Genomic DNA, 15,182 nt, shown 5'->3' on the forward strand with positions numbered 1-15,182 from the left:
AACATCTTGCAATTCTACTGTTAAATATCAGAAGCCTGTTGGAGGTCAACAGCAAAAGCAAAATCTCATATTTAAGAGATTCTTCATCATACATTTTTGGAAGACATCAGTCTTCGGGCATAAATGATGCGGAGATGTGCATATCTAAGCATGCTAAGTTTCATACAGATAGAAAAGAAACAATTCATAGGAGAGTTGTATGTACATCTGTGAAGATGTCACACCTTTGGCTCTGTTGTCAAGTGTCTTCACTATAGCTTTGGGCCAACCAAAGCCTTATGAGTGGATGTGGTAAAAGGAAACTGAAAGAAGCCATCATGTGTGTGAGTGTGTGTGTCTTTGTGCCTGGGTTTGTCCCCCACCACAGCTTCACAACTGGTGTTGGTGTGTTTGTGTCCCTGTAACTTAGCAGTTCTTCAAAAAAATAAACCACTAGAATAAGAACCAGACCTAAAAAAAAGGAAGTAGTGGTGTTGATTCATTCAACAAAAAATACTTCAGGTTGATGCTACAGCATGGTCGCAGGCTAATGGTTGAAACAAGAAAAAAGTTTAAAATAATCACAGATCAAAATTCCAGAGCTGGAACCCTGAAGGTGTTCACAGTACTTATTTCTTTATTGCCCAAAAGGGGCTAAACATAGAGGGGACAAACAATGACAGACAAAGGGATTAAGTCGATTACATCGACCCCAGTGTGTAACTGGTACTTATTTAATCAACCCCAAAAGTATGAAAGGCAAAGTCAACCTCAGCAGGATTTGAACTCAGAACGTAGCAGCAGATGAAATACCGCTAAGCATTTCGCCCAGCATGCTAACGATTCTGCCAGCTCGCTGCCTTTATTGATCTGGAACATGAACAGGAACAATGGGTTCAAATTCTAAACTTACAATTAACCTCACAGTGACCCAAACCTAGTTCAAGAGAAACAAATGTAGATACAACAATTTATTAAAAGCCTGACCTATTTACTGTTGATCAATATTAACAAGCTCATCACTGAAGTCATTTTCCAACTGTTTCCTTCTTATAAACAAAGTCAATGTAGGAATTCAAGCTACAAGATTCTCGTTTAATAACAGGTGAACATCTACATCAACTGTAACACATTCTAATTACCAGGTTCTACCACCAGTTATCATCTGATACACTCAGAGCCACTAAGCTTTAAATTTACTGGATGAAGCTGCTCCTTGTTAAGTCATTTCAGTATATTGATTCTGAGAGTTTTTTTTCTTTCTTATCTTTGTTTCATTGTTTAGTGTCTATTGCTATATAAGCAATTAGAATTACTGCTGGATTGGCTCAAATACTCTTCAACATTAGATTCTCATTCAATGGTTTTTTAAGAGAGTGAATATGAAGAGTTCACAATTATCAGCAACAAAAGCTGTTCTACAATGCCAAGTACATCAATCACAAAAATAGAAGTTGATGATTAATTATTATTATTATTAAGGCGGCGAGCTGGCAGAATCGTTAGCACGCTGGGCAAAATGCTTAATGGTATTTTGTCTGTCTTTACGTTCTGAGTTCAAATTCCGCCGAGGTCAACTTTGCCTTTCCTCCTTTCAGGGTTGATAAATTAAGTACCAGTTGAATACTGGGGCGATCCTATCGACTGGCCTGCCCCACCAAAAAAAAAATTTCGGGCCTTGTGTCTAGAATAGAAAAGATTATTATTATTTATTATTATCAATTATTTACTTGTTTCAGTCATTGGACTACAGCCATGCTGGAGTACTGCCTTGAAGGGTTTTAGTCAAGCAAATTGCCCTCAGTGCTTTTTTTAAAAATTTGTATTTATTGTATTGGTCTCTTTTGCCAAACTGCTGAGTTACAGCAATGTAAACAAACCAACACCAGTCGTCAAACAGTGGTAGGGAATACAAACACACACACACACACACACATACACACATAAATATATATCTACATTTTACACACACACACACAATGGGCTTCCACACAGTTTCCATCTTTCAAAATCACTCAGAAAGCATTGGTTGGTCCAGGGGTTACAGTAGAAGAAACTTGTCCAAGGTGCCACATAGGGGAATTGAACCTGAAAAGCAAGGCAAAATGTTTCTTTGATATATTATTTACACAATGTAACAAAAACAATCTTATTGCTTGAATCCCATGTTGTTAAATATGTTTTTGTCTCTTTCCTGTTGGCAGTTGTGACCTTTTGGATTGTATAGAAGTGATCATACTTGACTTCAATAAGGAATATGGCTTATTCATATAAATTCCACAATCGTATTTGGTATAAATATTAATACTGCTGATCCTGTCGACCAACGATGCACATGTACTTAATTATTTCATTGCCAGTGCTGCCTCATTGCCAGTGCCACCTGACTGGCTTCTGTGCCTGTGACACATTAAAAAAAACACTATTCAAGCATGGTTGATGCCAGTGCCGCCTGACTGGCTCGCGTGCCGATGGCATGTAAAAAGTAACCACTACACTCTTGGAGTGGATGGCGTTAGGAAGGGCATCCAGCTGTAGAAAACCATGCCAGATCAGAGTGGAGCTTGGTGCAGCCTCCTGGCTTGCCAGTCCTCAGTCAAACCGTCCAACCCATGCCAGCATGGAAAGCGGACGTTAAATGACGACGACAACGATGATGATGATGATGATTCTCCTGTACATGCCCGAGAGTCGATGGGGGGGGGGGGTCAAAGATTACATGAAGGGGCCAATGGTCTAAAAAGTTTGGGGACCCCTGCTCTAAATGGTTTCTAACAAGGCCAGCAATTTTGAGGGGACAGAGTTTGTCAATGTCAGTGACCTTAATACTTGATTGGGACTTTACTTTATTGACCCCCCAAAAAAATAAAAGGCAAAGTTTATCTTGGCTGGATTTGAACACAGGACATAAAGAATCAGAACAGTTACCTCAAAACATTTTCCCATCGCTCTAACAATTGTTGGAAATAACGATTTAATAGCACTCTCAAACGACTTTTTCAGAATCTTTCCTTGGTTCTTAGCAATACAGATCCACAAGACAAAATGAAGAATGAAAAACTTTTTGTTCAATAATTTCCCACTAGGTTACGCAAAGAAATGCACAGAGCTAAAGAAACCAGATCAAAAAATACATCACTGGTTACATATGTTGAAGGTAGCATTTCAAACTTTATCAACTTACGTTAAACCATCTCCAAATTAATTTTTTTTCTCTTTATTCTCTATAAGAATTGCATTCCATTGCATCTTATACAGATGACATAATCTTCTACATACATTAACCCTTTCACAGCAATACTAAATTTCGTGGTTATTCCAATAATGACGTTAAATATCTATTTTTAAAAAATGGTATTTTCTGCAAATCTACTGCCTCAATAAACTTGACGTATCTCAACGAAAGTAGGTTCAAAAAAAAAAAAAAGATTGGTATATAAAACTGCTTTCTGCAGCCAAGGGTAATAAAATTTGGGTTGGATATATCTGATTTCCGCAGTAAAAGGGTTAAATTTAACGTTTTGACTAGTTAATACCAATAGCTCCTACTGGCCATTTATTTGTGCTAGTAATGGAAGCTTTCGCTGTCATTTGAATAAATAGGGAAGGCTTTCAATATAGATTTATAAATTTTTTTTTAAAAAAAAAGCTCATTTCCATCCATCACAAATTTCTGTTTTCACATCAGTAACTTCCAGCATCGCTGACAAAATTCAGTGAGACATCTGATAAACCATTCATTTATCAAAAAATCCCTAATTCCTTAATCATAATCCCATGTAATTTCTGTTCCATCTTTTACTAAGATAATGGATATTTCTCTTCGAATCCTGGGAGTTTCTATACAGCTCCGACAGCAATGCCCCTTCATTGTACCCATTATATCTCAGGTGTTTTTATCACCTACATCCAACATTTAGATCCAGTTAAATTAATGTAACAAATACAGTTTGTTCTTATAAAGACAGCTAACCCGCTATATCTTGCTAAAATTCACTTATTTTCATATCTTCAAAATCCACATTGAATGCACCGACCTGATTTATTCTTTCTCCGATTGGCATAACAATTAGAATTAAGAAGAAGGAAAAAGTCTGCTGCCTATATTTCGGCTAAGTGAACTTCTTTTGGACGAACAATGAGTTACAGTATTCGAATGCAATAAGGTTTTGAACCAATAATCCCATATCTGGAATGCTTAACTCCCACACAGATGCTAACCAACTCTGACGTTACTAAAAACCTGCAACACTGGAATCCGTTGAGTCGGATATTTCTGCATCTTTACAAGGCTTTTAATTATAAACAAAACTATAATCTAATTCATTATCATAACACATAAAATAGCAGTGATACTTATCGCCGTCATAGTAGTAGTAGTAGTAGAGTAATAGTACCAATTGGGGGTGGGGTTAATATACTGTTTCTAACAAAGCGTGAAACCTGGAATTTATAAAAAGCAAAGAAACAAAGGTAGTAATAATGTTGTTAAAAGGCATAGTAGATACAGTAGGAAACGTTTTAGTAAGAACATAGGTAATTATATTTTAAATTAAAATGCTTAATTAAATAATAGGTGCTCAAAGATCGATCATTAATAGCAAGCATTTTATTGAATTTTTTCCTCTAAAACAACAAATGGCAACCAGAATAAAACGAACTACTTTCATTTGATTCATTCGGAAATAGAACAACTGTATCAACTTGAAAAGGGCACAAAGTATCTCTTAAAAGATCTTGTGCTTTTCAATGCATAAAATCAAGACTTAGAAATGTTTAGTAATGGTATTAGGAGATGCTGCTCGGATTTTACAAAGCTTCCCTTAAAATAACAATATCGATACAATTGAACGTTGTATTATTTTTAAAAAAAACCCGATAAAGTAAATAATCATAATTTTGTAACGTTTATGCATAATTATGTAATGTAATCTTCAAAAGATTTGGCCCGAATAGATTATGAAATCATTATCGAAAAATATATCATTCAACCACCTGAGAGATCGAATTTTTCTGATTTTGACACTAATACAACAAAGAGGAATCTGAAGCTAAAAGAATGAATGGAATTAGAGGCTAATTAATGAGACAGTTGTTATGGTGGTGGTGGTGGTGGTGGTGGTGGTGATAGTGGTGGCGTGTTGGTGGTGGTGGTGGTGGTGGTGGCAGCGGCGGTGGTTACTGTGGTATTGTTAATGATAGTATAGTTGGTGGTGTTAGTGGTGATGATGGTGGCTGTGATGATGTGGTGGTGGTGATAGTGGTGGTGGCGATGGTGGTGGTGGTGGTGGTGGTAATGTTGATGATGGTGATAGTGGTGACGATGGTGGTGAGGGCGGTGTAGATGAGTTCTGTTGCAGAACAGAATTAACCCCCAGGTCAGTAGTGTTCAAGCAGACTTATGACAAAACCCGTACAAGCCGTGGCCACACCGTCATTCTCTCTCCCTGCAAACATAATAATATATGTAAGGAACCCCATTATCCAAAAGAGTTTCTCGGACAGGGAACTACATCAAAGGACCACATCACCAGCAGACGCATGTCTCCTTGGTTTCTTTCAGACGATATGACTATGTTGCTATGAGGGGGGTTTGGCTTCTATTTCTAGCAGATGGAGCGAGTGTATAGAGGCTCGGTGGCTGGCTCAACAACAGTAAGACAGTAGCATCCATCTGTAATGGATGAAGGAACGAGAATAGCAAGAGCGAAGGAAAGAAATCTAAGGAATGGTGTGAAGGAATGTAGAACGAGAGAAGAAGAGAATTGGGGCGGATTTATCGTGACAGAGATGGACAGAGAGAGAGAGAGAGAGAGAGAGGGAAATGGTTGGGGAGATGGTTATGGAGGAAGTTAGGGGGCACATTGCATAAACACAGAGATGGACACACGCTGATGTGTGTGTGTCTGTGTGTGTGTGTGTGCTAAATTAAACATATATATATATATGTATATATATACACACACACACACGCAATATACAATATAACAGTTTTGAAACAAAAGCTGTTCTACACACACACACACACACACAATACACACACACACACTCACATACAGAGAAAAGAACGGGAGAGATAGGGAGAGCGACAGATACAGAGAAAGAGGAAAGAGAGAAGGACACGCATATACACACCTACATACATACATACATACATACACGCATACATAAAGAAAGAAAAAGGAACGGGAGTGAAAGAAGAGGGAAAGAGATAGATTTAGAGAGGAGGGGGGGGGGGGGAAAGAGCCAGAGACGCGCGCACATACACATACTGACATAGAGAGGGAGAGAGAGAACGAATACATAAATGCGCTCACACCTATATATGCATACATCTCAACACACATACACAAGCATACATTACATACATACATACATACATACATACATACATACATACATACATATACACCATTAACAGAAACATAGATTTAATGTAGACTGGTTCAAATCCTGCTACAGCAGTTTACAGTTCGTTTATAGAAAAATGACAGTTTCTAAGATATCTGACAAATGGAATAAAATAAACTCGTTCATCCTTAGGTTACTTTCGTTTCTGAATATTTTATTGCAATCCGCCTTGATTTTAGGCAGAAATAAATATGTATGACGAGAGGGAGAGAGAGAGAGAGAGAAAGAGAGAGAGAGAGATGAGATGAGAAGGGAAGAAGACGATTCTGAGTTAGGGAGGACCTGTTACAGTTGGATATGGAAAATGTTGGAGCTGTTCTCAGCAGCAGCAGCAGTTGTTGAGCGAACGAAAGTGAAAGTATAAAGTAAAAACAAATTTAAACGCCACAACTGGCTGACTGACTGGCTGGCTGACTGGCTGCTGGTTACAACATTATTATCATTATACAACAAAAATATTTACAACATCGGAAAACTAGAAAAAAAAAATCCAACAGTTTTCCTTGCATATGTTCGATAATTACATGTTAATAATTTGTGGGAATAATAATAATAATAATAATAATAATAATAATAATAATAATAATAATGCAGTGATCTCGTGTCATATGCATGGTAAATTTTAGATTTTTATCGAATTATCCTGTTGAAAGTATTGAATTAAAGTTTATATATATTTTTTATTTTTATTAAAACTTACAATTCGTTTTTACCTTGTTGCATTGTCGATATCATTTAATTAATGTTGCTGGGGTTCGCTTGTGTTTGTTTCTTTTTTTTTTTCTCTCTCTAATATTATTTACTTTTTAAATGAGGTCTGTTCACATTTATTATGAGATTGTGGGGCAACAATCGATAGAAATTACAAAGTATAATGATTTTAAATTAAAACAATTAAAAAATAAATTAATCTGAGTTCATTACTTAATAGTTATGATTACACACTATTTCGTAATAATAATAATAATTAATAACAATTAATAATAACAATAATATATATTTAAAACTAAATTTTATAACGAAGGCAGTATTTTTTCTTCTCATTTCGAATGAAAAGATTGAATTCTTGGTTTTATTATAAGACTAAATTATTATTTTAATATATAATTAATACGAAGTTTATATTTTAATGACAATTAAATTATGAAAGAGTTGAAAATAGTCTGCTTCTTTTGGCAGACGATGCTTTTACGAGATTCAAACAAAAATTAAATAATGCTGGGAAAAAATCGGAATATTAAATTAAAAAATGATCATAATGATAAGAATAATATTAAATTTTCAATAAAATATTCTGTCACCTACCTGAGGATTCCGTTTGCACGAAATTAAACATTAATGCCCAGACTAAACATCTTGCGGTGAAGGCAAGCGTCGATGACTTGATAAAGACAAGCATATTTAATATATGTATCAATGAATTGTACTACTCTATGTCGAAAGATTTTCTAGATGAATAGATATATCCAATGTATATATTTGTTCAATATTGAAAACGTATTTGTAGAATTTTTTCTGTTCACTTGAGCCTATATAGCTCCAAAGTGTCCATCGCTGAGGAAGCAGTGTTGTGCGCCATGTTATAAAATTAGGTCGCCCCGCTCTGCTGCTGCTGATGACAACGTTTATTGATGGCAGCAGTCCCTAGAACATCAAACCAGCAGTCAGCTTCTTGGTTCCTTAGTAAAAAAAAAAAATCAATGAGAAAAGATAAAACATTTTCAGTGGGGAAAGTGTCAAAGAAAGAGAATGTTTTTGTTTCTCCCCAAATGCCATCCTATGCTTTATTAATGCCACATTTCTGAAATATTTAATTATTTCATATTTTGTAAGGAAGAAATAACTTGATTATTGTTTTGTATGATTGAAGTAAATTAGGAATTATAGAATTATAATTCGAAGAGGGAAAAAAAGTTTTCAAAATATTTAATTAAATAAAAGACAATATCAGTCAAACTGAATTCAATTCCTTTTCAATATGAGCAGATTTGTTTTTGTTTGTTTTAGTAATTTATGAGTATTTCCTGTTCTTTTGTATTTGTATTTTGTATTGGATTCTCATCCAAAGTTAAAGGGAGGGGGTGATTTAGTGTGTGGAGCGAGGAAGTTATTCCTATTCATCTTTAACTTAATTTCTTTTTGTTGGGCCGGTTTGGAATGCGTTAACTCATTACTGTCCTACTTCCTGACAATCATTTCAACTAGAAAAACAAAAAAAAAAACAGGGTATCGTTGAATATCAAAAGTCAAAGCAGGCATAAACCATATGTGGATTATTGTTGACATAAGTTTCCTTGTTTCAGAACCAGAAGAAATTAAATGAAGTTCAACTTAAGGTCAGAGGGATGTTCTTTTTTTCATTATTCATTCAGAAGAGGGCAGCATCCATAATCTTCACAAACTCTCTCAAACTGGCGAGATTGGGGTGATTGATGATCAGTTTGAACAGCTGTAGATCGATGCTTGCAAGAAAAACGTAGGTGGAGAGGGATTTTCCCAAAGTGCTATTCTAAAAAGAAACGATTGAAAAGAATTTAGTGCGGGATCTGGGTGGTAAGACACAGTCGGGATGACGAAATTGAGAGACAAGTGTGTCAAGAGAACATAGGAGAAAGGAGCTGGCGATAGTTAATTCAAAAGAGCAGATGATTTTGGAGTAACATTAGAAAAAGAAAAGAAAGAAAACAGCGCCTTTGTGAGCCACTGGTTGTCGGGTGTTGGGCAATAAATATTCCTGCCTTGAGCTCTCAGCTCTTGTTGAGTCGTAAGGGCACCATGATGAAATATGGCGTTCTTTGTGCGTTTCAAAGCTGACGGAGAATATCCCGCTCCAGATTTCAACAGCGATTTTTCAGAGAGGCAATGGGAAGGGTGGTGAGAGAGGAGAATCGACTCGAGTACTAAACTGGTACTTTATTTTTCGACTTTGAAAGGATAAAAAACAACATTGACTTCGACCGGATTCGGTGACGTAGATTGAGTGTGTGCCGCCCGGGGCACCCCTTGAGTTTTCCACCCAAGCCTATACAGGATTATACGACTGACCATGAAAGTACCCCATGAACTCAGAGCATAGAGAGCCTGAACGAAAAAGCTTTCTGTCCGATGCTATAACCAACTCGCTGGGATATTTCCGTGTGAAGTAGCAATATTCCCCCAGATATGTGAGTAATATTCCATTTGGGTCTTAATACAGATGCTTAGAAGGTTAGAAACTGAGTATTTTCTGATCCAGAAAAGACCTAACAGTTCTTGGAGGGTATTAAATCAACAGAAATTGAGACCTGGTGTCTGTAACATCTTTGAGAACTTGGCGTGGTGTTTATGTGTAAAGAGAATGTGAAAGAAAATTGTTTTCATGTTGTATGTCACTATCGCACCTTGGTATTTGTGTATGAAATTAGTTATCATCTACCTAATGATGGATATTTTCTGAGTTTCTATTCACGCAGTTTGACGTGAATAGAAACTTAGGTGATGCCTCTGTGGAAAGTTAAGGATGAGTGGTATAAGCAGCGTATAAGTCTGAATTTGGTAGAACCGAAGAGAATAAATAGTTAACGGACAGAATAACACGGGAAACATTTTCGAACTCTGGTCTACATAAAAGTTGACGAATATGTCGGAGGTATAGCCGTCTGCACCGGACTTCGTTAATAGCATTATAAGCTCCCGGGTTAGGACAGGGTTGGGTGAAAACCGAATGGAAGCCCGGCTCGCGATGAACAACATCTTCAACGGTCTTTATAATGTCATTATACATGCATATGCGTGAAAGACAGCTCAAACGTAGTTGCTGCATTTTGATATGAAGCTGATGCTTTGGAAGTGTCAGTCTTTTACAGTTGGTTACCATCATACTCATGGAAACTTAATACAGTTTGAATGTTGGGAAATACAAATTTCAAGTGACCCAAGTTTTTTTTCCCGGTATAATGTAAGGAGAATCTTACAGTTTTCGTTAAGAACCATGAAGTGCTCGAGAACCATTAAGTGCTTTTTCGAGAAGCGGGCCATATGAGACGTGGCCCATCGTCAGACAGACCGCACTACTCATAAAATTCAAGGTAGTTTATTGTTAAGCATGCCGTTCAGAAAGTCTTACGGGTCGCAATTTGTCCATGACTGACTTAGTCCTCTTAATTAAGGTCTTCGACATACACACTTGCCAGTTGTTCATACTCTTTATTTAACCATCAGAACCAACTGTTTACAATTCACCGAAAAAGGAAAAACAGATTTTCAATCAAATGTGGGGACATGCACAGCTGCAGCGTGATGCTGCATTCACCATTTGTCGGTATATACCCGGAACCTCTCGGGCGACCCGTCCAGCAAAATCCCAATCCAGCCACCACCCACCATCTCCGCAAGATACCTCCGCATCTGCTGTGACCATGTGGCATGCGGTTGACCAACACGAGCCGTCAGCCCAGCCGGATCCTCAGTGAAGAGAACATGGTAAGCAGAGGTAACTCAGAAAATCAGACAAAATGACCAAATCATCCAAGCAACATGGCGCATCCCAGTTTCTGAGTAGGGTTGTTGGTTGGATACGAAATCTAACCAATGATAATCCATGACCGTATGAAGCGTCCTGGTACCAAAGGAGTTCAGGCGACTCCTAAGGGCTCCGGACAGTGTCCACGTTACACAACTATCGAGCAGGATTGAAAGGATAGGAGGCCTAAAGACAAGAACCTTTCTCCTCGTGCTCAGATACCTGCAGCGCCAAACATCCTTTTCCAATGAATTCAAAACTGCATCGGCTCGTCCAAGTCTTTTTAGGGCTTCAGAATCGCAGCTAATGCTGCTGTAAGGGACCGTGCGATGTGAGGTGACGAGAATGGCTCTTTTGTACCACATCACACAGCCCTTGCAATAAAGGGAAATTGAACAAAACAAATAAATGCCAGAGGGAAAAGGAGACACAACCGCGTAAGAATGATTAAGAGAACATTTATTGATATGTTAACATGTGTCTGAGTGTGCGTCTTGAATACAGAATAATAGACAGGCCTTCATGAGAACAAAGTGTATGTATGTGTGTAGGCGTAGGTGTATGTGCATGTTAAGAACATTTAAGGATGGCGATAAGAAGAAGACAGTGACAGAGTCTATAGCCATTGAAGTGAGAAGCAGGTTCATAGACACAAGAAAGATAAATGTTACCAGTCCGTGGTCAGTCGTACACAATAGTTGAAATACTGTATCTAGAAGTCGTGGCCATGATGCTGAGCCGGTTACGGGTACATGTCGTATGTGAAATTGTGGCTGTGATGCTGCTGCCTGGATTACTTGTACAGGAGTTCATGCAGGTTGATCTGTGGTGAAATAATTCACGAACAGTGAACTGTTGGAACTTGGTTGAATTGCTTGCTGAGCTGTGTACGTAGAAAGATGGTGTTGACGACGTTAAGGACATGATGGTGGCGACGAAGGCGGTTGCTGTAATGTTGTTGGACGAAGTTGGTAAGTCTCAACGTAGCTGCTGTGGTACTGGTGTCGTCTAGCGTTGTCACTGGAACTGGCTGTGTCTTTGTGGTCAGTGGCTAGACCTTAAAAGGTCTGGAACCAGACCCCGGAACGAGGAAAAGGAACTGTAGGCTAAAACAGGGTTGTAAATAGGCTGTCCCACGTGACCCTATCTAGAGCCTTCGACTGGTTATACGCCGGCAAGTTGGCACACTCGTGTAAGAGACAAATTGCGCCAATACCAACCAATCAGAGTAGTGGACACAACGGGATCCAAATAGCAGCCAAAGGCTAGCTGTTCCCTGCTACGTTCGAATGCACGTATATATAATAAATGGGAGAGAGGAATTTCACCCGTGTCTACGCTACACTGCTATGAATGTCGCTTCCGAAATAAGTGGAGCAGTCAACGTCTTTGACATTCTCACGCGCAACAAACAGACGAGGTGGAGTTCTCCAAGAAGACTGGATTTTTGTCTTGACAAGAGACTCTAAGGTCAAGTGGTTCTGCTTCCAGAGTCTCAGCAAGAATAACTGCTTCGTCAGCAAAATCTAAATCTGTAATCCTGGTTTCGCCAATGAATGCAGCACAACTCGATCGAGTTACCATTCGGTCTAGTATCCGATCCATGCAGGCTCTGGACAGAGTGGGTGCCAAGACACAACCCTGATGATTTAACTGGGGAAAGAGTCAGATGTCGAGCCCTCAATCCGAACTACACTGATTGTTCTGCTGTACAAGGTGATCATCAGCTCAATCAGTTGAGGAAGTACACCTCGCAGCTCCAGTTCAGGAAGTATACTTCGTATATCCTTATTCACCAAGTCGAACGCCTTATGGAGGTCGACACAGGCTGCAAGCAGCTCTTACCGAAAGTTCTGCTTATGTTTCATAAGTACACGAAGAACCAGGACTCTGTCCGTAGTTGACCTCTTAATCCAGCGAGATTTTATTAAACTTGACCGATATTCTCGCTGGATTAAGTGTTCGTTTCTCTTTTTGTCTTCTGCAATTTTATCTTTGGATCTTCTATACATATGAAGAATTTTCCTCCATCTGGCTGTTTCTCTCTCTACAAAACAGAAAGATGCATTGTGGAACTGTCATTTTAACGAGTTTCTTTCTTTATTTATTTATTTATCACCCGACGAAATACATCTGCACCACCGGATACTCCTGAACCAGTTGTTGAGTGTCCCACAAGAAGAGTCGATGCTAGATGTGTCGAAGCAACTGTTGCGATTAATAATATATTCTCGTATATTTCATCTTCTGTCTTTTATTTGCTATATATATATATATATATATATATATATATATATATACACACACGCATATATATATGTATATATGTATGTATGCGAGGATGGATAAATGGATGCATATGTACATGTGTATATATGTGTGAATATATTTATGAGTGCGTATGTATGTATGTATGTATGCTGAGGTTTTGCTGTAACTAGTTTCATCTTATTTTCGCGTCACTCAAAGCGATTGCTAAAAGATTTTAGTTTTTAAAGAGCTAAAAGTTTTGTTCATTCGCCATAACTTATGTCGTTCAGTAATGGCAGCTTAGAGAAAATTGACTATTTTTAGTTTCTGTTGCTGACGGCTAAGCAGAACGTATGATTCTGTACTATTGGAAATGAGATGGATAGGTTGATAAGCGATTACTGTTATCATTGTTGCAAATATGATTTCGGTATGTGTCGATAAAATAAGTACCAATCTGGAACTAGTGTTGATCTTCATCGTCTGGCCTTGTACCCATGTCAGAAATCAAAATCAATATGTGAACTGAACGTCTGTAAATTCGTAAATTGCCAGAACGTCTGACAAGATGCTTTGCTGTATTTAGTTACGACCCTTTCAGTGTCGAGTTCAAATCTTACCGATGTCAAAGTTGCTGTTCACCTTCCCAGTTTCAATAAAATCATGTATCAGTCAAATACTGCAGTCGATTTAATTGGTCACAGTATTTTACTGGTATATTATCTGTAGTCTTCTGCTTATGTCAAAAGTCAATATGATTTTGGCGTCGCTAGCTACCGCTATGCGTAGGGAATCAGGCAAGACTTCCGCCCGTCCCCCCCCCCCCCAAAAAGCCACCTTTTTTACATTTTTTACACCCACCCCCCCACTTTTTTGGCTACGGGGAATACGAATCTGCAAATAAATTGGCAAAAATCTGCATTTTTTTATTACCCCCACCCCCACCCCCCATATCCTTCATTTTTTTTTTTGTTTTTTCAAAATTTTTTTTTTCAACATATATGTAAAAATACGGAGATTATGATTCTGAAAAAAAATTTCCAAAAATTTTTGTAAAATTGTTTTTTAAGAATTTTTTTTTTCTAAAAATGCGGAAAATTACTACACACACACAAACACATATACATACACACACACGTGCATAAATATACGTATAGCGATAGAGAGGGTGAGAGAAAGAGAGAGGAGGAGACAAAAAGAGAGAGGTGTTACAATTTTTTAATTAAGTATGATTGACAAACATTTTTCTCTCTTTCATATGCAAAAAGAGAAATGTGCTCACTCGTATAACCAGAGAGAGAGAGAGAGAGAGAGAGAAATATAAAGATACCTGATGTCAAATAAGTCAGTATTAATCCACCAACGTCAAATAAATGGTGCCAAAATGGCTGTGCTAAAGTGTTCCATAACTCCAGGATGCTGTCATATCAGCAAGCTTAATTGTATTCTTTTTATTATTTAGTTCAGTGATTCCCAAAGTGGGCAGTATTGGCCCCCTGGGGGGCGGTGGAAAGATCAAGTGGGGGGGGGGTGAAGAAAAATGGGGCGATAATGGGGTGACCAAAACAGGGTAATGGATGTAAAAAAAAAAAAACTAACAAACAAAATAAAGGATGAATTAGGTTAAGTTTTATTTGTGAAATACTGTTGTTCTGAATTTGCTGCAGAGAATGGTTTATGTCTGTGATGGTGAGTTGAGACGGGGTGCACTAGAAATGTGACCTTAGAACCAAGGGGGCGGCACCCTGAAAATGTTTGGGAACCACTGATTTAGCTCACTCACCTTTATCCTCAATGTTTATGAAAGGACTCAAATAATAAGAACAAACAAGTTTCTAAATTCCATTCTGGCTTTCTCTTCTCTCTTCTCCTTCTTTTGATCCTAAGTGAACTTTCAGAAAACATTTCAATTAGAGAAATATTTTGTTCATAAATATTTTTGAAATTTTAATATATTTTAGTATATTTAGTTTTAATTTACTTTAGTATATTTATTTTTCTAAGCTTTTATTAAGACACCTATGCCGGTGGCATCTATAAA

At 37.8% G+C, this 15,182-nt stretch overlaps 1 protein-coding gene across 2 annotated transcripts in view; it reads right to left on the bottom strand.

Moving 5' to 3' along the window:
* Positions 1-7,995, bottom strand: part of LOC106871570 (uncharacterized) — a 52,281-nt gene extending 44,286 nt beyond the window's left edge. For both annotated transcript variants that reach the window (XR_016242490.1, XM_089354598.1), the window contains exon 1: positions 7,696-7,995. Coding sequence is in view for 1 of the 2 variants with exons in the window: in XM_089354598.1 (XP_089210724.1) it covers positions 7,696-7,789 (94 nt within the window). In the remaining variant the exon portion in view is untranslated. The remainder of the gene's footprint in view (positions 1-7,695) is intronic.
* Between the last annotated feature and the right edge of the window lie 7,187 nt (positions 7,996-15,182).

The sequence above is a fragment of the Octopus bimaculoides genome, chromosome 7, assembly GCF_046866305.1.
Source record: "Octopus bimaculoides isolate indiv1 chromosome 7, ASM4686630v1, whole genome shotgun sequence".
NCBI classification, from domain to species: Eukaryota; Metazoa; Mollusca; class Cephalopoda; order Octopoda; family Octopodidae; genus Octopus; species Octopus bimaculoides.